Here is a 25,206-nt window from a genome sequence, read left to right as displayed (position 1 = left end):
TTTAAGGTCATAACAAAACAATACGTGCAAAATTTCCACCAAATCGGATAAGAATTGCACCCTCTACTGACTCAAGAAGTAAAGATCCCAGATCGGTTTATATGGCAGCTATATGAAAACATTGACCGATGTGGCCCATTTACAATCTCAACTGACCTACACTAAAAAGAAGTGTTCTTGCAAAATTTCAAGCGGCTAGCTTTACACCTTCGTTAGCGTGCTTTCGACAGTCATAGCTAGATCGACTTAAAATGATTAACGTTAAAGAATATATATACTTTGTGGGGTCTCGAAGGAATATTTCGAGGAGTTACAAACAGAATGACGAAATTAGTATACCCCCATCCTATGGAGGAGGGTATACAAAAGCTGGGCCCGCTCCGCTGTGCCTTCTTTAACTCTCTAATATCTTTTTAGGGTTGGGGCACTTCGCCATGAATGTGTATATCGAATTCGTGCCACTGTAGCCTATGTCCGCCTATAACGTTGAACGTCTGCGTCAAATCCTGGCGATAACATTGGACAAAATTTAAAGCATCTTAATGCTGGCGACATTTGCCATGCATGGTCATTTAAAAAATTCTCCCCAAAGAGATGTCGCACTGCGGCACGTCATTCGGAATCAGCTATAAAAAAGTCCCTTATCATTGAGTTTAAACTTGAATTGGAAAGCTTTCATTGAGGCCTATATTATTGTATTGGTAAATATTTCCGGTTTAGAGAGACACTTGACCCTTAATGTTAATATACGATTTGGATCTACTTTCAAATACATTTTATATGAGCCCCATAATGGCATGACCGGTAAATAAATTCTGTTTGAGGGTGGGATGGACCCCAGGGACTTTGTCCCGAAAATGAATATCGATTTCCCGAAAATCAACATCAAAAAGCTTTTATATAATACGGTGTTTTCGGGTAGGGCAGTTCCCCAAACATATGGCTCTTCAATTGGATATCAAATTCACCTTTCGTTTGAGCTCTTTATTGTCGTGACTGGTCTATATACCTATTTGGCGGGTTTTGGTCGGCACGAAACCCCAACAATAGGAACCATGTTTTGTTTTGACTGTGAGAGTGCAGAAACAATTTCGAACGAATCGCATTACCAATCTCCGAAATCTGGTGGTTTTGAAAATTAGGGTAATGAGAAGTGCTTTTTAGGGGAGGGATGGCACTCGACTCAAATATGGATATCAAATTCGTGCTGCACTCCCAAATCCATTTAATGTGAGCCCCATATTACCATGGTCAATAACAATGAAATGTTTGGAGGGTGTTTTGGGGCTGGGGCGGCGACCGTCGCTTGCCCTGAAAATAGATATCAAATTCGTTCTTTACTCCCAAATACCGTTGATTTGAGCTCCATATTGCCATAATCGGAAATGAAGTTCAGTTTAGAGGACGCTTATGGGCGTACCCCCAAACACTTGGCTCCAAAATTGGATATCAAATTCGTTTTCTACTCTCAAATACCTTTCATTTGAGTCTCACATTGTCATAATGGGACAATCAAAAAAAAAAACGCCACCTAGAGTTGAATTTTAATGTCATTTTCGTAACATAAATACATGGTCGGCTAATATGCCCATTTGGGGATACTTGGGGGTTGGGCGACCTCCCATTACTTGGACCTAATTTTTTATACCATATTTGTAATCTACTGTCGAATACTTTTCATTTGAGGCCCATATTGACATGAACGTCTAATATATCTGTTTAGAGGAGTTTTTGGGTTGGGGAGGCCCGCTGGGGACTTGGCTCAAAATTTTAATACAATATTCGTTTTCTAGTCTCCAATATCTTTCATTTGATACCCATATTGTGCCCAACAGTCCACTTTTGGTTTTGGGGTAAGGGAGATATTTAAAAATTATATAAATATATAGACAAACTTACACAATCTGTTAAAATTTTAAGAAAATCGATATAGCCATTTTTGATTCTACGGAATTGGGAGGTAGGGTGACTTCCTATACTTCGATCTGATTTTGTAAGTCAGATTCGTAATCTACAGCCGAATATCTTTCATATGTCTGTTTTGGGGAGTTTTTGGGGTTGGGGCGGCCCGATGGGTACTTAGACCCAAATTTTAATACTATATTCGTATTCTATTTTCCGATAGCTTTCATTTGATACCCATATTGTCCCGATCGGTCCATTTTGGGTAACGGGGGAGTATCCGCCCCCTTCCCAAATCAACAAATTATAAAGCCTATTTCTCCTTCCTGACCCTATTCGCAATCTACTCCCGAATACCTTTCATTTGAGTCCCATATTGTCATGATCGTCCAAAAAACCTATTTTTTTAGGGTAGGGGCGGACCCCCAGTTACTTGGAACCAATTTTTAATATGAAATTCGTTCTTTACTCCTGAATACCTTTCACTTGAGTCCCATATTGTCCCGATCGGTCCACTTTTATTTTTGGGTAGTACTTTTTGATTGGTCTATAAATCATTTTGGCGGGTTTTGGGGGTTGGCGGCCATCCTAGATTCTGATACCATTTTTTTTATTTTTGGGTTACTGTTAGTGTGCAAACCATATTTAGCTTATATCGATATCTCCGATATCTGGCGTTTTTGAAAATTAGAGTACTTCAAAAAATGAAGTACCCTTTTTTCACCACATTGCACCATCTGTGAAAATTTCAAGAAAATCGGTTCAGCCGTTTTTTGAGCCTATATGGAACACGAAAACAAAGAAATCGACAAACAAACAAAAATTCATTTATATATATATATATATATATATATATATATATAGATAGCTGAGCCCGGCCCGCATCGCCGTACCTTCATTTTCACCACGGGAAAATTTGTTTCTTATTCTTACTCTAAAATTTTGACATCTTAACTAATAAGATTTTTCTGCAAAATTTTTTTCTATAGATTTTTTTCTTTAAAATTTTTTTATATTTATATCTATTTTTTATGGCATACATTGGCAATTGAACTACCTTAAAAACCGATTTGGGTGGAAAAGTTACAAAATAATACCGCGAACAACCGCAATGAAATTCCTTTATTATATTTTTTTATTCAAAGGACCGATAAATCGTCATAACAAAGCTACACGCTGAATGATTATTTTTTACCACTCTGCCCTCTTTCTGTTCATGTTGGCTTCTCCAAATCAGCGCCATTTACTGGCTGTTTTCAATTGGATAAACTAAATCCAATTGGATCAAGTAAATCCAATTGAAGACAGCCAGATGGCGCTAATTTAAGTGTTAGTTATACTCTCTTAGAATGGATCATCATGTGGTGGTTGTCTATGAATAGTCATTCATAGCTAACCAACGTACCATATGACTACCTATTAAATAGTCATCACTTAGTCTTTTTTTAATCAAATCAACTGCCATATTACACGATTTTCTGTGGTAAAGATCTAATTTGCCAGTCTATATATTTGGTGCAATGGCGATAGTTCTTACTATTAAAACATGTAAAACTTTTGAACAAAGAAGTGTGGCCGAGCACGTCGTTTGGTCTTGTCACAACCTTATACCTTTAATTTAAGCCTATATTGTCATGATTAGTATTTACAGCCGTTTGGTGGAGGGCATCTATATGAGGGTTGTGCGCCACACTGCCACTTGAGCACAAATTTGATTGACGCAAATTAATAGGTCAAATAACCTATTGGAGGCGTTTTTAGGATGTAAAGCACCACCTAGATTCATGGACACATAGTTTAATGTCATATTCGTAATCTGCTCTCAAATGCCTTTCATTTTCTTATATAGCTATGATCGAGTAAAATTTCTATTTGGGGAACTTTTGGGGTTGATGGTTGCAACCTTATCGTTAAGGTTTGCAACTCCTGCTTCCACGCTGAATGTTATAATTTCGGCGCTATGGCGGCCTACACATTAATTAAATCGCACGGTGTCCCGTTAGGTCAATTATAAATTGATCGACTGTTTTGGGGTGAGGTGGTCCGATAGATATATGAGCAGAATAATGATATCAGATTCGCAGTACACAACCTTATACCTTTAATTTAAACTCATATTTTCATGATTGGTGTATTCAGCGTCTATATAAGGGGTTGTGCGCCACACTGCCACTTGAGCACAAATTTGAATGACGCACTAAACTCAAAAATATCTATCACTTGATTCCCCATTGTTTTATTAGGTCAAATAACCTATTGAAGGCGATTTTAGGAGGTAAAACACCACCTAGGTTCTTGAACACAAAGTTTGATGCCATATTCGTAATCTGCTCTCAAATGCCTATCATTTGCGTTTCATTAAGCTATGATTGAGTTCCCATTTGGGGAGCTTATCGGGACGACTATCAATTACTTGGACCTCGTTTTTTATGTCATATTCGTTGTCCCGTTGTTGCAGAAAAATGCCGAAGAGCCTAACACAAAGCACTGTCCCAAATTTCGGCGAAATCGGACAATAAATTCGCCTTTTATGGGCTCAAAACCTTAAATCCAGAGATCAATCCATATGGCAACTATATTCAAATCTGGACCGATCTGGGCCAAATTGAAGAAGGACGTCGAAGAGCCTAACTAAACATACTGTCTCAAATTTAAGCGACACCGAAATCTTAAACCGAGATATCGGTCTATATGGCAGCTATATTCAAATCTGGACCGATCTGTGTGATAGTGCAGAAGTATGTCAAAGGGGCTTAACCTAACTCACTGCCCCAAATTTCGGCGACATCGGACAGTCAATGCGCCTTTTATGGGCCCAAAACCCTAAATCGGGAAATCGGTCTATATGGCAGCTATATCCAAATCTGAACCGATCATGGCCAAATTGAAGAAAGATGTCGAAGGGCCTAACACAACGCACTGTCCCAAACTTCAGAAAAATCGGATAATAGATGTGGCTTTTATGGGCCCAAAACCTTAAATCGGGAAATCGGTCTGTATGGCAGCTATATCCAAATCTGTACCGATCATGGCCAAATTGAAGAAAGATGTCGAAGGGCCTAACACAACTCACTGTCCCAAATTTCAGAAAAATCGGATAATAAATGTGGCTTTTATGGGCCTAAGGCCCTAAATCGGCGGATCGGTCTATATGGCAGCTATATCCAAATCTGAACCGATCTGGGCCAAATTAACGAAGGAAGTCGATGGGCCTAACACAACTCACTGTCCCAAATTTTAGCAAAATCGGATAATAAATGTGGCTTTTATGGGCCTAAGACCCTAAATGGGAGGATCGGTCTATATGGCAGCTCTATCCAAATGTGGACCGACCTGAGCCAAATGGACGAAGGATTTTTAAGGGTCTAACTCCACTCACTGTCCCAAATTTCAGCATTATCGAATAATAAATGTGGCTTTTGTGAGCCTAAGACCCTAAATCGTCGGATCGGTCTATATGGGGGCTATATCAAGATATAGTCCGATATAGCCCATCTTCGAACTTAACCTGCTAATGGACAAAAAAGAATTTGTGCAAAGTTTCACCTCTATATTTCTATGTTTAAAGATCTTAGTGTGATTTCAACTGACAGACGGACGGACATGTCTAGATCGTCTTAGATTTTTACGCTGATCAAGAATATATATACTTTATAGAGTCGGAAATGGATATTTCGATATGTTGCAAACGGAATGACAAAATTAATGCACTCCCATCCTTCGGTGCTGGGTATAAAAAAGACTAAATGATGAAATCATTTAAATTCAATGCTTTCTATTCAAAAAATAGCATAGCAAAGAACTTACAATATAAAGAGTTCGGTAAGTGTTTTAAAAAGACTTTAACTGGCATAGTGAATCGCGATTTCTGATACGCCATGTATCTTCATCAACACTTTTGTCAAATTGGTAAGGTGCTCTACAATCCAACCAAACAACTCTTGAGAAAGGTGTAGATCACGCTTTGACCTTTTATATTTTCTATACCTATAAGTAATGCCTATTGCGAATAAGTGTTCAGTATTTTAAGTAGATCCATAAAAAAAAAGTTAACTGAAAATAGCAAATACTGTCTGCTGAATATTAGTAGTTAATTTTGCTGCTATTGTAGCAGTAGTTCTGCTGTTACAGCAGTAGTACTGCAATTTCAGAGCAGCAGGCTTACTGCTGAAAAGTCTGCTGTTTGCTGAAAATGACTGCTGCTTAATTATGAAGGGGATATTAGAAGAAAAGTGTGTCTCAGTGGATGTTTATAATCACCACTGAACGTATACTTTCCATAATTTTTTTTTTTTAGATACAAAAGGTCACGCCAGTCACGTACACGTTAGTAGAGCATTAACAAAAATCCAAGCTAGCTTAGCCACATTTCGAAATGTATTCGAATGGGTCGATCAGGTAGTTTCTTTACAGTAATATTCAACAAATTAAAATCATTTCTTCCAACAAAATTAATAAAAATGTTCTAAAAATGCCTAAAGTAGAAGAATATAGGCGACGTATGAACCACGAGCTGTATGACGACAATAGCATAGTTACATGCATCAAAATATAACGGCTGCGTTGGCTAGGTCATGTTGTCAGAATGGATGAAGAATCTCCAGCAAAGAAGTTTTTTGAAGGCAAACACGGTGATACACGCAAACCGCGTGTAACGCTATTCTACGTCCGTCTAGTGGAAGAAATATTCTGTCATAGCCAATTAAAGTAAAGTAAAGTAAAGTAACCAAAACAAGTTACAGGCAACCATAAAAAGTAGCATACAATTTTTTTTCAGCAGACTTGTGTATTCAAAGCAACAAATTTTGTTAGTTTAAATAGCAGTAAGAAATGTTCGCTAATACAGCAGTCTATCTTTGCTGAAACAGCAATAATGTCTGCTTTCCCATTTTCAGCAGACAAAAACTGCTGTTTTAGCAAACATTTTTGCTGTTTTAAGTAACAAATTTGGTTGAGTGTAATGTATATACGAAGGAAAGACATAGAATCTGCTACAGACTTAATTGATAATAAGATTGAACATTAATATGAATTGTAATGAATTCTACACATTTTTGGCAACTGAGGAGGGGAGTCACTATTCAACTAACAGTATGCAAGAATACAGGGCGGATAAAATAAAGTATTACCCATTCAAACTACCATATTTTTTTTTGTGCAAATATTGTTTATATGTTATAGAGACAAAGAAGTCCTAAAAAAACTAAATTCCATAATCCATTCACTTTTGATCAATAGAAAAAACTTTTGCCTTGACTATTGTTTTGACTTGATAAAAAAAACATGCAAGTTGCACGAATGTAATGAATTTTCGAACATTGACTTTTCTTAGTAGAAAAATGATAGTGTATACTTTACGGGGCATACGTACAAAGATTTAAGTCTACGAACGGGCGTCAATTATCCATCTCAAATAATGGATGGGCAATTTCGATCTCCAATGGTTACTTTCCAATCAATTTCATCGAGCCTGACGTCAAAAAAAATGCCAATTGTTATCGGAAAAATATTTTTAAAGCTGCTTTGGAAGCTGCATCATTACATACACTAAGTTTACAGCAAGAATGCCAAAAAAATAATGAAACGCCCTTCAATTCGTTTGTTTGTATTAATATTTTTTTTATAATCAAAACTGAAATTTGACTAAAATTTAATTTTTTTCGAAGAATCCCGACCGTCGGTTTTGGGTTTCCCGACTTGGAGCTTTGAAGACCTGGCAAGCCTGGGCTCAAATGAAAGGTTTTAAGGAGAAGAGCATGAATCTGATTGTCTAGGGTACGTCCCACCCCCATTAACAACCCCCAAATAGGACGTATTTGCTCACCATGACAATTTGAGGCTCAAAGAGAGTGAAGCTCAATGTTGATAGTTTTTAGGGTCCACCCCCAAACCGGACATAGTTGCTGACTTTTGCAATAAGGTATTTGAGATTAGAAAACGTATTTGATATCCAATGCTGGGGCCAATGGGAATATAGGGTTTAAATAAATGGCATATGAAAGTAATTACCAACAATATAGCAGTAAAAGTAATTACCGACATGGCAATATGGGGCTCAAATGAAAGGTAATTAGGAGTAGAACATGAAATTGACACCACTTTCGGGACCACGTTTATGGGATCCACACCACCCCCTGAACCCACCTACCACCACCCTGGGGGCCTTCCCACTCCCAAAATTCCCTTGAGAATATTGGGCTCAAATAAAGTCTTTTAAGAAAGGAGTACATCTACCATCCAAACTTAAATGATGCTAAATTCTCCGAGCGAATTCATAAACCAATGAAGGTCATATAGGATTCAGATAAAGGAATTTATATTCATTCCAACATCCTTTTATACCCTCCACCATAGGAGGGGGGTATACTAATTTCGTCATTCTGTTTGTAACACCTCGAAATGTGCGTCTAAGACCCCATAAAGTATATATATTCTTTGTCGTCATGTCATTTTAAGTCGATCTAGCCATGTCCGTCCGTCCGTCTGTATGTCGAAAGCACGCTAACTTCCGAAGGAGTAAAGCTAGCCGCTTTAAATTTTGCACAAATACTTTTTATTAGTGTAGGTCGGTTGGTATTGTAAATGGGCCAAATCGGTCCATGTTTTGATATAGCTGTCATATAAACCGATCTTGGGTCTTGACTTCTTCAGCCTCTAGGAAGCGCAATTCTTTTCCGATTTTACTAAAATTTTGCACGTAGTGTTTTGGTAGCACTTCCATTTTGCTTCTTGAGCCCCTACAAGGCGCAATTCTTATCCGAATGAACTGAAATATTACACAATGACTTCTACAATGTTCAGCATTCATTTATGGTCCGGATCGGACTACAACTTGATATAGCTCCAATAGCATAACAGTTCTTATTCAATATTCTATGTTTGTCTAAAAAGAGATACCGCGCATAGAACTCGACAAATGCGATCAATGGTATAGAGTACATAAGATTCGGCCCGGCCGAACTTAGCACGCTCTTACTTGTTTCATATTAAATGTTCCATATGAATCGGATGATGTGTACAACTTTTTGAGTTACTAAATTTGACAAATACATTATAACTTCTTTACATATGAATATATAAATTATTTGTGTGGCTTTCTTTTACTTCCAGGGCGGACTATGTTACATGGAACGGCGCAAATCCGGAATACTTTAAGGGACAAAAAAATCTTGCGGTCGGCCCAAACATATCTTTGCGTTGTGAACATTCTTACAAAGCATGCGGCCCCAATGCAGAATTACGCAAAGGCCCTCAAGCATCAACAGCCAAAGGCAGCATTTATAATCAACAGCATGCAACTACCAGCAAAACCCTTGACATTAAATGTAATTAATCTCCATGCGGAATCTATTGCTCTTCTCACTAAAAACTGTGTGCCAAAGAACTTATTTTACGATAGTGTATCCATTTACATATACCTGTAAGACCATATTAATAAACGATTACTAATATTAATGCTCATATGTGTATAGTTTCAACTTTGTCGATCGAATTGAGTGTATAAAATAAAAAAATATGAATTGATATTGTAGCTCTTCGATCGTCGTTTAATAAATAAATATCGAATTAAACTACACTCAAAAAATTTACCAAAATCAAGTCATGAAAGGCAAACATTAGACGAAGGGGTCTTAACCCTACCTAGAGAATCTCTCAGAATAAATATTGGGTTGCCCAAAAAGTAATTGCGGATTTTTCATATAGTCGGCGTTGACAAATTTTTTCACAGCTTGTGACTCTGTAATTGCATTCGTTCTTTTGTCAGTTATCACCTGTTACTTTTAGCTTGCTTTAGAAAAAAAGTATATATTTTTTCGAAAATTGGCACAAAATATTAGACTCTCGTTCGCCATGATATTTTAAATGTACATAGCTCTGTCCGTCTGTTTGTTTAAATCACACTAACGTTTTTTAGAGTAAAGCGTGCAGCCCCAAATTTTGCATAAATACTTCTTATTGATGTCGATTCGAGGTGCACACGTCGTCAGCTGTCGTATCACCCGTTAGTCACGTGATTCGTGAAAGAAATCCAAATCCAACCACGCTATAGTCATTGAATCAAATTTTTTTGTACGTGGGCATGGTGAAATCATGCTCACGACTCGACCCACGAATAGTGTTCTCCCCAAATTATGGACTAATTTTCGAAAATCGGGACTAAATTTTTGGCAAGACCATTTGATGGAGATTTGGGGAGACATTTTCTATTCAACATTTTTTTTCCTTTTCTTTTTTTATAGTATTTTTCAGTACTATAAAGAGCAAATCACGATTGGAGATATTAACTTGACATTTGGGGATTTTTTAGTACACAGGATTCAAAATTTGGGGACAAGGAACGAAAAAATACTAGCAACCCTGCTCACGGGAAACTCACGCCTCACCAGACACTTCCGACTCATGAGATATGCACGAATCACGAGAAAATCATGACATAGGGTTGGTACTCGGTTCGTTTTTTCACATGAACAACAACAAAAAAATTGGAAATGAAAAAAGTGAAAAAAACGTTTTTTCAACGCTAAAGGCTAAAACACAATGAGCGCGTTGTGCTTTCTTTTTGAGCGTTGCGTTGAAAAATACAACTTTGCAAACAAATCACACAAAAACAACACGCAAAAGTTAAAGAATTTTCAACTTTGACGACTGAAATCGTCAATCATTCTGTGTCGCCATATGTGAAATTTAAAAATTTTTTAAGTTTTGCCCTCTGCTTTTGTGGGATTTGTTTGCAGAGTTGCATTTTTCAACACAACGATCAAAAACAAAACTCAACGCACTCATTCAGTTTTGGCCTTAAGCGTAGAAAACAAAGCTCAACACGCTTATTGTGTGTTTGTTTGTTTGTCGTGATTTTCTCATGACTTGTGAGTAAATTTTTTGTCTCGTGATCGTTTGTAAAAAATTACTATCGTACACATATCTAATGCAAATCGGTTGGGATTGCAAAAAGCTAATACGAACCGACCTCCCTATTTGACTTCTTCAGCCCCTAGAAAGCACAAATCATATCCAATTTTGCGTGAATTGTCCACAAAGATTTCTATCATCACAAAGATTTCTATCACTTCCAACCAGTATAAGCCGATTTTCAGATTTAACATGTTGAGAAGCTGGAACGAGCTTTTAGTTTCAACTTATAAAAAATATTTTAGTCTAAAGAACATAACGAATGTCATAATTGGCGTGAGATATGCAAGATTCGACCAAACAAAACTTATTCCGTTTTTCTCCTTTTGTTCAAATACTACGCATTACAAGTACAACAAACTTTTTTTATTTATTAATAAAATGTAATTGTTATTTGTCAAAAGATTATTTCTCCAAAGACAAAATTTCAGTGAAATATTCTGTTACGAGCCGCCTACTGTGGCGCTACGGTGGGGTTCCAACTAGCTCAGTCGGGGCCATGCTCTGGGCGGTCCCAACCCATCCACCAGTAGCCCTAGGGGACGAACAATAAACAAATGAAGGACTTAATACAAAATAAAACGATAACAAACACGGGGTACACCTTAAACAAGGGAGTTTGGTGGAGTTACTCCCACACTTGCCCACCCAACCTTGACCCTTAGATCCTAAGCATAAATGAAAACGTTATAAGGGCCCCAAATTCCATAAACACTCACCTCATGACTATTTGCACCTACTTCCCTCTCTCAAAACAAATTAAAACATCATGATTACGTTATAATAATCAAACATTAAAAGTAACATTTATTGACACAATCATAATTCGAATCTTAATCCTAACATGGAAACATAACAAAACGGAAATTGAAACACTAACCCAGACTTGTATTTTTCTTGAGTCAATTACTCAGATCACCCTCAATCACGAACGGAAATACAAAACAATAATGCCAAATTCTGGCCAATACGTTAAAACACTATCACTACTTGCCTAATAGAGCTCTGTTAGGGGGTCTCTTTTGGACATTCTAATGCGTCCACAACACAAAAAATGGGAAATCACACTTTATCCCATGCGTAATTTCGGGTAACCCTACACTCAAACTTTTAAATTTCCTAACTGGAGTTAATGTCCCTCGAATGAACATATTATATAAAAAAAACCCAAAAAAAAAATGAACAAAAAAAAAAATAAATAATCAATGAATAAAAGGTAACATAACTACATATAATAAAAAAAGACACTTAAACACACATAATAAACGACTACAACAACACAACTTAACCTAATTTATTTTTTTTGGCGATTTTTTAGACTTTTTTATCTTTTTTTCTTTTTTATGAATTTCTTAATAATTTTATACTTTTTTTGTAATTTTCTTTCTTTTTCCTTTTTTTTAAATTAGACTACTTTTTTGGCTTTTCTATAATTTACTTTCTGTTTAACATTTTCTCATTAAACTTTCTTTTATTCTTTTCTTTTCAGATTGGCAGCCGGGCTGTTGGCACATTGATATGGACGTCTGAGCGTCAAATCATCTCTTCAAAATAAATTCTGGAATTCCCAATATAAGGGATTACCTGGCCAATTCACAGTGTCCAATAAACTTTATCCCTTTCCTTATTTGTAGGCTGCCTTCAGGGCCTTTTCTCCAAAGCCCTAGTGAAAGTTGACTCCACCACGAAAATATGCCAGGATTCCTCCTGAATTGGATTGGCCTCTCTCGTCAGTAATGCTGAGGAGGCCTGGATGGTTGTAGTGTTCTTGACGGGGGATTTCGTATTTGGCAACCGCCCACACATAAAAAAAATTGTCACCACAAACCAGACTCTGAAGTCTTTACAAATAAATAATAAATAACACGTTTCGAACTTCTTGATACTATCAGGCCTTTTTATTTCGGATATCACAATTTTTTTTCCGTTTGCACTTGAAAAGCAAAACTCCGCCAACTACACTTTGGAATCTGAAAGCGTCGCGGCGTTCAGCCCCTTTTATAAGCCGTGGAAAATCGCAGACTTTTCCCGCCTTACAAATTTTCCTCTATTTCCCTGCATTTATTAAGTTTCCTTTTGCCTTCTCAGTTGACCCCAGAAACCAGCACAGAGTTGTACCCCTGGCTACGTTACCACCCCACTAATCGCACTCTATAGAAATTTCACAGTGGCAGCACTTTCGCTAATCGCCTTGGCACCATGTAGCGTTTCCGCCACATTTTCCCTCTACCGGCTACAGCGTACATCGTACGCGGAGGGTCATCGCCGGCCATTACCATAAAATCAAATAATCATCCATCAAATAAAACTGAAACTCCACGCAACAAAACTTCACCATTCCCAAGGAATACGGCGGGGATGGTGATGTGCGTGTTTGGAAAGGCAACCCGCGGGCGGCATATATAAAAAATATGAAAGAGAATGAAAAACGGTACATGGTCCGGGAAACATGCGGCTGTGATCACCCGTGAGTCTAGCCAATGAGCCCTAAAGCGACAAAAAGACGAAAAAGTAAGCATCTAATTAATTACTCCCAAAACATTCCAATAATCTGGCCGTTCATCTTACTCCCAGGAAACATTGCCAAAAATTTCTGGCTTTGGCGTCCCTACTAGCCGCTTGTAGTAAGAGGGTTGCTGCTTCATTCACATAAACTCCACACACACATGCAATCACCACCAGCGTGCTTTTCATACGTGTACATGCATAGCTGTATTTTCCTGTTTCATTCATTTGGGTAAACCATAAAAAAACTTACATTCTAATAAATGACGATGTCTCTAATCGTGCGTGTGTGTGTGTGAAAAACTCTCGACGCCGCCATTCACACTGGCGAGATAACACTTTGCACTACATGATTGTTGAAACAAAAACAACACAGTCAGCTCTAAAACAAATTAAAGAGGTAATAAATATATCAGTAAATCCCGTCCCTGACAATATTCTAATATTTTCCTTTTCCGCCCTCAGGTATTCGGGACGATACACACAAAATCTTTTCCCCTCGGAACCCAACCGTGGATTGGTATGCCTGGACAAAAACCCGTCTGCCAACCGGCTGTCGTGGACACATGCGTTACATCTTGGAGTGAAACCTCTAAAATTTTGGTGCCGAATATGTTGCGCTGTCTGGCAAAAGGTAAGATGATTTCGGGTCACTTGTCCACTGCACGGAGTTTGTGCTGTGGCTAGTGTAACGATACGAATTGCCAAAAATAAAATTACTGAACCAAATTGCTCCAGCTCATAAGCATGTAATAGCATCGTCTCGTAGCACAAGCCTTATTGGGATACCAACTAAAAATATATGCTGGTTACTAATTGTCGTCTTCCATTTTCCCTTCCAGGTACAATTCTCTTTCCCCATCTCGTGACCGAGGGTGAAATCGCATTGCAGTATCATCTATACATATATGGCTGTGTGCCCGCTTCTATCCTATCAGCCTGCCGTGTATCAACACCACATTCATTTGCCGTCAATGCCTTGGCCAATAGCACAAAAAAAGGAGGTTGGAAACATTTTGATTGTGGTAAGTATCGTTTTTGTTTTCTATCAAAAATCCGCAAGTGAATTTGGGCATTGACACCAAAGTGTGTGTGTTTGTACAAACGTTATAAAGGCGCATTGCCATTCGTAGTTATGAACAAAAAAATGTGTCGCAATAAATTATAAACCAAGATAAAACTGTGAACAAAAGTTTATATCAAAGATGATGAACGTATTTCAATCCCTTTACAAACAAAATATAACACAGTCATGTCAGTAAAAAAAAAAAATTATACGGACTATTGAATGCAATTGGACAATGGCGAAATACAAAACACAAATATTAGATGTCGTGAGGTGCCAGTGAGATGCCCGTGCTAATATTTTGGCCGTCAAAACTAGTTTCCATTAAACTATTATCCGCGGAACAATGCCCCTGAGTAATCAATAAAATACTTACATACATACAAAACAATTGTGCTTAAAAAAAAACTATATTCTTTTCCCTTATTATTTAAAAATTACCAACATATAACATCTCAACGTCGATTCATCCCGATCCATTTCGTGATGTGCCTGGATAATTATAATTGCTGTTCTCTTCTTTGTATCATTCGGACATAAAAAGAATCTTATTTGTCTGAAAGTGTTTCCTAGTGGAAGTGGATATTTGGGTTTATGTAAGATGGTTATGATAACATAAGGGTTTGTGTGGGCTTGACCTTAAAAAAAATTAGTTCATTATTGGCTCGGACGTTTGCCAGCTTACAGGTATGCCAGTGTTTCCACTTTATGGCGTTAGACTATTCCTGTGAGCTATTGCGCCCTAACGCTTTATGTACCCTTGTAGACATTGAAGTTGATTATGATTTGGAGTAAATGTTATGTCAAAATTTGGAATTTGATCTGCGGACATTCGATCGAGGGCTTTGGGTGTACACGGTGAAAGAGTGTGTGTGGTTAATAGAAGTTGAATATGATGCCACCTGGGCTGTGTTTTCTTTTTACAACTGAGTTTAATGTGGTTGCCTGTGTATAGAAAGACTGTTTTTTTACAATTGGCCTGAGCAGCGGCGTGCCTGCAGGTATGCATGTGTCTCTCTTTTCTGCCCCCATAGCTTTGACCGGTAATTCTATAGAAGCTTGTGTGCCCTTTTGGAGGATTTCATAGAATATGATAAGGAGTCGAAGTGTTGGAAATTAGTGTTTTATGCTCAGTACCTGTGTTTTATGACCTGGGGTGTACGATTTTTTTTTTTTTTTTTTTTTTTTTTTTTTTTTCAAATTCCGAGTGCCTGATAATTAGCTTGTGTGTTTTTAGGGGAGATGAATATGCTGCCACGATGGCATGTGTGTTTACAACTGTGTTGTCTCGGCCTGTGTTTCTCCTTTTTGTGGCCTAGGGAATTTCGTGTGCAATTTCTGGCCTAATATCTTTGACCGGTAGTTTGATAGAAACTGTGTGTGTCCCTTCGGACATTTCATTGGTTATGATATGAAAAAAAAAATGTTGAACATTGGTTTGCTAGTCTGCGGACATGAGTTTTATAATCCTGGGCTTATCACTTTCCAGCAAAATTCTTGCGTGAGTGACATTTAGCTTGTTTGTTTCCCTGAACGCTTTCAGAAGAGCATGTATAAATAGCACGGCAAAAGAAAGATTGTTAAAATAAATATGTATGCTAGGAACATCCTTCTTGTGGCTAAAAAAGAAAAATCTCAGTGTCGTTTTCGTTTTATTTTCTATGCGAGTAAATGGTGGTTATGTTTAGAGCCTTGGTTATAATAGCTTAGCGGGTTTTTTTTTTGTGTGCACTAAAGTGTAACTTGCATTTTCCGATTTATTCTCGTTGGTGTAGGCGGCAATATGATAGATCGTTTTATTTTGTTCTTAAGGCAATCACACTACGCAATTGATTTCATTTCAACGTGGGGAACTCCCACACCCTGATAATCTCATAAGCCGGGCATTCAGGAAATGCTATTGCCTGTTATGCTGTTGGGGTCAGTAACATTCAACACATTCATTCTGTTCCAACGTGGGGAACTCCCACGCCCTGTTAGTAGTCTCATAAGCCGGGCCTTAGGAAATATTGCACTGGTGGTATATAAAATAAATAAGTCTTAAAAAAAAAACATCACAATAAGCTTTGCAAAAAAAATATTTCAATGCAACATAGATTAAATAAACTGGACAATCACGACTTAGTTTACTTAATCTAATATTGCACTTTAATCATTTTATCACAGGCTTATTGCACTTTTGTTTATATTCTAAGATCTTTGGCGTGAAAATTTCCAAGTGGTTTCCCCTGAAGCGTCTCCAGCTCATACATGTTGTTACCTATTGGCTTAACGACTCTGCATTTCAGGAACTTTTTGCAGAACTTAGCGTTTATGTTGTTTTTGAAGTCAGACAGAGTGTGGTTTCTCCTATACACCTCTTGTCCTGGTAGAAATTTGACAACTCGGGCTCGTTGGTTATATCTTACGGCACTAGATTGGTATGCTTGATGCATATTTTCTTTCATCCGTTCTCTCATCACTTCCAATTTATCCGATCTACATAATTGTTCAATTTGGTGATCGGTAAGGGATTGGAGTTTCTTTGCCAGTTTATAATCGTTGCCGCTGGTAAACATGTTATAGCCAAATAACGCGAAGAAGGGGTTAATGCCTGTGGCTGAGTGGACAGAAGTTCTTAGGGCCTGTTCAATTTCTGCCAAGTATAGGTCCCAGTCGCGATGATCGTGTTCAACATATGTTCTTATGGCTGCTATTACCGATTGGTTTACTCGCTCTGACGCGTTTGATTGCGGAGAGTAGTACGCAGTGGTAATATGTTTAATCTTGTAGTTTTTAATCATTTCTTCAAACATTTTTGAAACAAATTGTTTCCCATTGTCGCTGTGTATGATTTCTGGAACGCCGAACGTATGGAACACTTGATTTTCCAGAAATTTTACAACGTTTTGTGCAGTGGCTTCCTTCATGGCATGCAAAAATGTGAACTTTGTAAAGTGGTCGACTACTATGAATTTATAAGCATTGCCTTTTTTAGACCTAGGGTACTTTCCAAGGAAATCAATGTACAATTTCTGGAAAGGCCTTTGAGTTATTACTTCATCACCGATCGTAGGATTCATGCGTTGATTTACCGGCTTTGTCTCTTTACAAGTTTGACAGTTTTTGATATATTGTCTAACCTGCGAGGCCATTTTGGGCCAATAATAAAAAGTTCTTAGTCGATTTAAGGTTTTTGTTACCCCGTCATGTACTGCGTTTGCATAGTTGTGTGCCTTTTCTATTAAAACAAATGTGATGTCTTGAGGTATCCATAATTTCCATTCGAACTCCATAATTTCTTGCTCAAAGTTTTTAGTCCGTATATAGATCTTGCCATCTTCGACCTTTAAGTCTGGCAGTTGATCTTTGCTTTGTAGGATGGAGTCACGCAGATCCACATATTCTTCGCCTTCAAAGGCAGTGGTTTCAAAATCTAAAAGGTCCTCGTCGTTGATCTCCTCTACAACTACATCTGACTCGACAGGCATTCTAGATAAGGTATCGGCTACAACGTTTTCGGAGCCTTTCCGATGTTCTATCGAAAAGTCGTAAGCCTGTAGCTGCAGTGACCATCGTGCGAGTCTGCCACTTAAATCTTTTAATGACATCAGCCATTTGAGGCTGGCATGATCAGTGATGATCGTGAACTTCATTAGCTCGACGTATGGTCTGAACCTTTTCACGGCTAAAACTGCGGCTAGACACTCCTTTTCGGTGACTGAATAGTTTCTCTGGCACGAGTTCAATTTTTGAGAATAAAATGCGATGGGGTTTTCCCCTCCATCGTCATTCTTCTGGAATAGTACGGCACCGATTCCATAATCGGAGGCGTCGCACTGAATAAAGAATTCTTTTCTAAAATCAGGATGTTTCAAAACAGGTGCTGAAGTAAGGGCATGTTTTAGAGAATGAAAAGATTCGATGGCTTCTTGGGTTATGGTAAATTTCAACCCTTTCTTTAGAGTATCGGTTAGGGATGCGGAGATGGAGGCAAAATCTTTTATAAATCTCCGGTACCAACCTGCAGTACCGAGAAAACTCCTCACTTCCCTTGGAGATTTTGGCAGTGGTATCCTCTGTATTGCGCTTACTTTTTCGGGGTCAGTTTTCAAACTACCGCTCCCAATTATAAAGCCAAGGTACTTCAGCTCGCGAAAACAGAATAAAGATTTCTTTAAACCGATGGTTAGATTTGCTCTTTGCAGGCATTCAGCTACTTCTCCTAGCAGTTTTAGATGATTTTCGAAATCATCTGCTATGATAAGGAGGTCATCCAGATAAATGAAGACGTTCGACTTAAGACGTCCTGGTATCACCTTGTCCATTAATCGACAGAGTCTTTGAGCCGCATTGCATAGACCAAACGGCATGACTCTGAACTGATACAGAGGTCGACCTGGCACTGTAAATGCGGTATAGGGCCTCGCTTCCTCTTCTAGCTCAATTTGCCAGAAGGCATACTTCAGGTCGACACTACTGATATAATGGGTCTGGTCTATGCGGCTCAAGATTCCATCGATATTTTGCAAGGGATATGCGTCTTTTACGGTTAAGGCGTTCAACTTCCTTGCATCGAGACAAAATCGATTTTTATTTGGTTTTCGCACCACTGTAGTCCTGTTGCTCCACGGTGAATCACTCTCTTCAATAACTTTTAATGCAAGCATATTGTCTATTTCTTTATATACTATCTCTTGTACGGCTGGCGATAAGGGATAATGTTTATCCTTGACAGGATTAGCACCTTCTACAAGTTTAATGGCATGTTTTTCAAAACTTGTACCGCCCAAGCCTTTGTCTTCGAAAGTAGGGAATCTCTTTACTACTTCATCAAGTCTCTTTTGTTGATCTTCTGTGAGGTTGTGCATTTTTGGATTTTCGTTAGAAGAATTTCCATGGACTTTCTTTTGAAGATCCAAACTTATTTCCTCTACAGGAAATATTTCGGGAGCTATTTCAAAAACCTTCCAGAAGTCAGCTCCTAAATACAGATCCTGTTCTAGGTCAGGGCATAAAAAGAGGGTAATTTGAGCACACTGTTGCCTATGCTCCATCTCAACTTTTATTTTTCCCAATATTCGATAAGATTTGCCTGATGCTGTACTGACAGTAGTTTGGTGAGGATATATTTCCAATCCTAGTTCTTCAATTATTTCTCTACAATGTTTTCCTAGTACGCTTACGGTAGCGCCTGAATCCAGGAGGCCTCTTAATTCTTTGCCTTGAACTTTAATGACGGCGTAAGGTCTCGGGTCTGTTTCAGCTCTGCACCGTATGATGGCTTCTGAAATAGACTTTTTAATCTTTTTATTTTCCTTTTGCCTTCGCCTTAGTTCTAAAAGACGTTTTCGATTCTTTTCCTGTTTATTCATATTTGTTTTCGGTGCCCCATTTTGTTCTACGGGCTTATGGACACTAATAGGTTCTTCTCCGAAAATTTCAGACCTCTTTCGGTCGTAGTTTTGTTGTCTGACATCCACTGGGAGATAGTGACGCATTTGTGGATAGCTTGTATTCGGGTTATGGCTTTCTATGCTAATGGGTTGTTCGGTGCTGCGGGTGGTTCGGAGGAACGATGATTCCCCGCTGAAACCACGTTCTTCCTCCCGTTTCCCGTCTTACAGCTTTGACATTTTGGAGCCGTCGTGTTCTGTCTACCACATTTGAAACAGAAGTAGTTTCTCTGGGATGAAGGGCAATCTCTGAAACCGTGTCCAGTATGCTGGCAGTTCCAACAGACAATTTGCTGATTAATAGCCGATACTTCTAGTATCTCTTCGGGCTCCTCAAAGTTATTAAAGGGTTCATTCTCCTCTTCCTGGAGGGCATGAACACGGATTGGTCTATTCATAGTAAGTGGGGGTGCTGGTGGGACTTGATCCTTTCGGAAAAAGGTTCGTTCGACTTCCAAACATTCCACTCGTAGTTGCTCGAGAGATGAGATGGGCATAGAATAGACAATACTAGACAAGTTCTTTCTAAGATTCTTCTTCACGAGGGATATCATTTCAAATTCCGAAACTGGCTTTTCAAGTTTAGATCTCATAAGGTTGATGTCGTGGAAAAAGGCATCAATAGACTCACTTGGCCCCTGTTTCCGTTCAAGTAAATCCCGCATTGCTTCAAAACACGTTCGCCTCGTCTTAAACCTTTCGGTCAAGCCATGTTTCAACGATTCCCAGTCATTTATACTCTCCGATCTTTGTTGGAGCCAAAACCATTCTTGGGCTGGTCCAGACACTAGTATGTGAAACTCACTGAGTATGTCGTCCCATGATAACTTATAATGCTTCTGAAAGTGTTCCAGACGGTAGATAAAATCCTCCACCGGTAAGCTATTGGGCTTTCCCGAAAAATTTATTCCGAACCGCTCCACTCTTACGCCAGGGGTACCTGCACTGAATATTGAAGGGGTCACCGTGTTCCGGCGATGCATATTAAAACTACCCCTAGATTGCGGGGCCTCAAATGAAGGGTTCGCCGTTGGGTCCGGCTGTGCAGACTGAGATTGCGGATTATTCTGTCCGCTAATAGCCAATCTCGCCACACTCTCATTCAACCTATCTATCACAGAGTGTACCCTCTGCATTTCCCTGCCAACACTTTCTTCGACAAACGACCTTAAATGAGCACGTGCGTCATTCACACTTTCCCGAACTATGTCCCTAACGAGATGGTTAATTTCGTCCCGCGGAATCTCCGAGTCAGGTGCCTGAGGGAAATTAGATTGCGTCCTGGCGGCAGCACTAGTGCCTGACTGTGGATTGTTAATAGTTCCCGATAAGTCCCTGAACGTAACATCTTTATTCACATTGGATTGCTCCATTGTGTTGTTCAGTCCCTTCTTCTTCTTTCGGTTAGGATTTGGTGTGTGAACAGATGTTCGGCTAGTGTCAAAAGCTAGAGTTCTATTACGCTTACTTCGCCTCTTCCCTGCAGCGTAATCACTCATTAGTCTCTAAGTAAGTAACGTTCAATTTAGATCTATGTCTCAATCGATGCCTTAGGTAAATGACAGAAAAAAATTGTTGTCGAACCACTCAAATTAGTAGGTGAAGCACAAATAAAGGTAAATCAAAATAAATAAATCAAGCACAAAATTAAAAAAATATAGGTAAAAAAAAAAACATAAATAAATCAAAAAAAAAAAATAAATGAATCAAAAAAAATAAATAAATAATAATAATTGCAAAGCTAATAAAAATAAAAAAAACACAAACGCAAAAATAAACCACTAAGACTAGTAATACAAACTACGACATAAATTAGGATATTAGTACACGATATTATTTGTCAAAATTCGTTTAAAAGAAAACATAACATATAACATTCAATCTAGAAACATAAAAGTACAAAAAAAATTTTAGTTTAGTTAGTTTTTTTTTTTTTTTTATTAATTAATAACACGTATGAGAGGTAGTTAGGTGTGTTTTCAATGGCCTATGAGGTGAAGTGCGTGGAATAGTTTTTACTAAATTTCAATAAAAACATATTCTATAAAAAAAATAAAGTGTCCTAAATTAGGTTGTCTAGGTGTACCTGTTGACTGGACTAAACATTTACTTGAACAACAACAAAGTTCAATATCAAGATCTGGCCCCACGGCATTTTTCCAGCAATTGCCAAGAAAAAAGATCTCGTGAAAGAGTACTACATGACAATGCACACCTGTGACTAGTATCACAGTAGCAATTGCACCTTCCCCCTATGCTAATTCTATCAATTGGCTCTGTCTTAATCATATACATGCGGGTAGCACCATGGCAGTTCTCACTAGATAAACGCTAACGAAAAAAAGATCTCATGTTAGAGTACTTTGTCGCAATGCAATATTGCGATGAACTCATCACAATAGCCATTGCACTTTTCCCCTTATGCTAACCCTATTGCTATTGTAACTATTTGAAAATAAAAACATAAAAAAAAACAAAAAAGGACAGGTCATAAACACAATACATTCATTGTTACATTAAACGAACAAGATTATTGCAGCTGACCCTAATATGTATATGGAACGGTAATCCTAATTTTCTAAAATCTACTCTAAATATTGCACGTTTATCACAGGTTTTATAAATAAAGCTGTGTCTGCAACCTTAGATAGCTTTGCTAGAAAATGCGATTGCCGTTGTTCTTCTATGGTAACCCTATGGTCTATTGCCTTGTGCCTAGATGGTATTGCACAGTTTTAGAATATTGAATTTCATTTCGATTGGGCGCCATATTGTTACGAGCCGCCTACTGTGGCGCTACGGTGGGGTTCCAACTAGCTCAGTCGGGGCCATGCTCTGGGCGGTCCCAACCCATCCACCAGTAGCCCTAGGGGACGAACAATAAACAAATGAAGGACTTAATACAAAATAAAACGATAACAAACACGGGGTACACCTTAAACAAGGGAGTTTGGTGGAGTTACTCCCACACTTGCCCACCCAACCTTGACCCTTAGATCCTAAGCATAAATGAAAACGTTATAAGGGCCCCAAATTCCATAAACACTCACCTCATGACTATTTGCACCTACTTCCCTCTCTCAAAACAAATTAAAACATCATGATTACGTTATAATAATCAAACATTAAAAGTAACATTTATTGACACAATCATAATTCGAATCTTAATCCTAACATGGAAACATAACAAAACGGAAATTGAAACACTAACCCAGACTTGTATTTTTCTTGAGTCAATTACTCAGATCACCCTCAATCACGAACGGAAATACAAAACAATAATGCCAAATTCTGGCCAATACGTTAAAACACTATCACTACTTGCCTAATAGAGCTCTGTTAGGGGGTCTCTTTTGGACATTCTAATGCGTCCACAACACAAAAAATGGGAAATCACACTTTATCCCATGCGTAATTTCGGGTAACCCTACACTCAAACTTTTAAATTTCCTAACTGGAGTTAATGTCCCTCGAATGAACATATTATATAAAAAAAAACCCAAAAAAAAAATGAACAAAAAAAAAATAAATAATCAATGAATAAAAGGTAACATAACTACATATAATAAAAAAAGACACTTAAACACACATAATAAACGACTACAACAACACAACTTAACCTAATTTATTTTTTTTGGCGATTTTTTAGACTTTTTTTATCTTTTTTTCTTTTTTATGAATTTCTTAATAATTTTATACTTTTTTTGTAATTTTCTTTCTTTTTCCTTTTTTTTTAAATTAGACTACTTTTTTGGCTTTTCTATAATTTACTTTCTGTTTAACATTTTCTCATTAAACTTTCTTTTATTCTTTTCTTTTCAGATTGGCAGCCGGGCTGTTGGCACATTGATATGGACGTCTGAGCGTCAAATCATCTCTTCAAAATAAATTCTGGAATTCCCAATATAAGGGATTACCTGGCCAATTCACAGTGTCCAATAAACTTTATCCCTTTCCTTATTTGTAGGCTGCCTTCAGGGCCTTTTCTCCAAAGCCCTAGTGAAAGTTGACTCCACCACGAAAATATGCCAGGATTCCTCCTGAATTGGATTGGCCTCTCTCGTCAGTAATGCTGAGGAGGCCTGGATGGTTGTAGTGTTCTTGACGGGGGATTTCGTATTTGGCAACCGCCCACACATAAAAAAAATTGTCACCACAAACCAGACTCTGAAGTCTTTACAAATAAATAATAAATAACACGTTTCGAACTTCTTGATACTATCAGGCCTTTTTATTTCGGATATCACAATTTTTTTTCCGTTTGCACTTGAAAAGCAAAACTCCGCCAACTACACTTTGGAATCTGAAAGCGTCGCGGCGTTCAGCCCCTTTTATAAGCCGTGGAAAATCACAGACTTTTCCCGCCTTACAAATTTTCCTCTATTTCCCTGCATTTATTAAGTTTCCTTTTGCCTTCTCAGTTGACCCCAGAAACCAGCACAGAGTTGTACCCCTGGCTACGTTACCACCCCACTAATCGCACTCTATAGAAATTTCATAGTGGCAGCACTTTCGCTAATCGCCTTGGCACCATGTAGCGTTTCCGCCACATTTTCCCTCTACCGGCTACAGCGTACATCGTACGCGGAGGGTCATCGCCGGCCATTACCATAAAATCAAATAATCATCCATCAAATAAAACTGAAACTCCACGCAACAATTCTAGACACAATATTTCAAGGAAATTTTGACTAAAGACAAAATTTCAGTGAAATACTCACTCAAGAACACTTTTGACTCAGGCCTGGGCCTAGGTTTGCCAGGATGCTAAAGCTCCAAGTCGGGAAACCCAAAACGGACGGACGAGATTAGTTTTCAGAAAATTCGATTACTTATGCACTCAAATTCGGCACGGACATTGAGTGGTCTAAAAAATATAAGTCACTGTTCAATTTTGTAGGACAAAATATTGGAATTTTAGACAGCTATATCCAAATATAAACCGATCTGAACCATATAAGACACGGATGTCGAAAAGCCTAACATAAGTCACTGCGTAAAATTTCAATGAAATCGGATAATAAATGCGCAAGATATTAAATCGAGAAATCGTTCTATATGGCAACTGTAACCAAATCTGGAACGATCTGGACCAAATAAAACAAGGATATAGTAATCCGTCCTATTTTATTAAAACTCCACTACTATATCCATAGGTATATCTTAATAGGGGCTCGTCTCGATCATGTTTTATTCAGGTCCCAAGAACTCATATACAAGTAAACTTTTCAGACAATAAATCTGCTTTTTATAGGATTAAGACCCTAAATTGGAAGATCGGTCAATATGGTCTGACCTGACTCATATTTGGGTCGGATGTCGGGAAACTTGAAACAACTCACTTTTTCAAATTTCAACGAAATCGGGTAATAAGTGCAGCTTTTATGA

General features: G+C 38.1%; 2 protein-coding genes across 4 annotated transcripts in view; both read left to right on the top strand.

The window, feature by feature from the left end:
- LOC106094207 (uncharacterized) overlaps positions 1–9,357 on the top strand; it is a 201,285-nt gene extending 191,928 nt beyond the window's left edge. For all 3 annotated transcript variants that reach the window (XM_059364956.1, XM_059364957.1, XM_059364958.1), the window contains one exon: positions 9,013–9,357. In XM_059364956.1, coding sequence (XP_059220939.1) covers positions 9,013–9,235 — 223 coding nt within the window. In that variant the 3' untranslated portion in view covers positions 9,236–9,357. The remainder of the gene's footprint in view (positions 1–9,012) is intronic.
- A 3,671-nt stretch (positions 9,358–13,028) lies between these two features.
- Positions 13,029–24,036, top strand: LOC131995746 (uncharacterized). Its single transcript, XM_059364704.1, has 5 exons — positions 13,029–13,323; positions 13,387–13,717; positions 13,783–13,951; positions 14,160–14,342; positions 23,641–24,036. Exons 2-5 carry the CDS (start codon positions 13,667–13,669, stop codon positions 23,679–23,681), a joined length of 444 nt encoding a protein of 147 aa, XP_059220687.1. The 5' UTR covers positions 13,029–13,323; positions 13,387–13,666; the 3' UTR covers positions 23,682–24,036.
- Positions 24,037–25,206: the final 1,170 nt, after the last annotated feature.

Source organism: Stomoxys calcitrans, chromosome 3 (genome assembly GCF_963082655.1).
Source record: "Stomoxys calcitrans chromosome 3, idStoCalc2.1, whole genome shotgun sequence".
In the NCBI taxonomy this organism is placed as follows: Eukaryota; Metazoa; Arthropoda; class Insecta; order Diptera; family Muscidae; genus Stomoxys; species Stomoxys calcitrans.
The sequence above is the reverse complement of the archived record's forward strand: the minus strand, read 5'-3'. Positions and strand labels throughout refer to the sequence as shown.

Coding starts and splice junctions, on each gene's coding strand:
- LOC131995746 (XM_059364704.1), top strand. CDS start 13,667: ATGATTGTTGAAACAAAAACAACACAGTCAGCTCTAAAACAAATTAAA. Junction 13,952..14,159: donor GTTGCGCTGTCTGGCAAAAG/GTAAGATGATTT, acceptor TTTCCCTTCCAG/GTACAATTCTCTTTCCCCAT. Junction 14,343..23,640: donor TTGGAAACATTTTGATTGTG/GTAAGTATCGTT, acceptor TTTTCTTTTCAG/ATTGGCAGCCGGGCTGTTGG.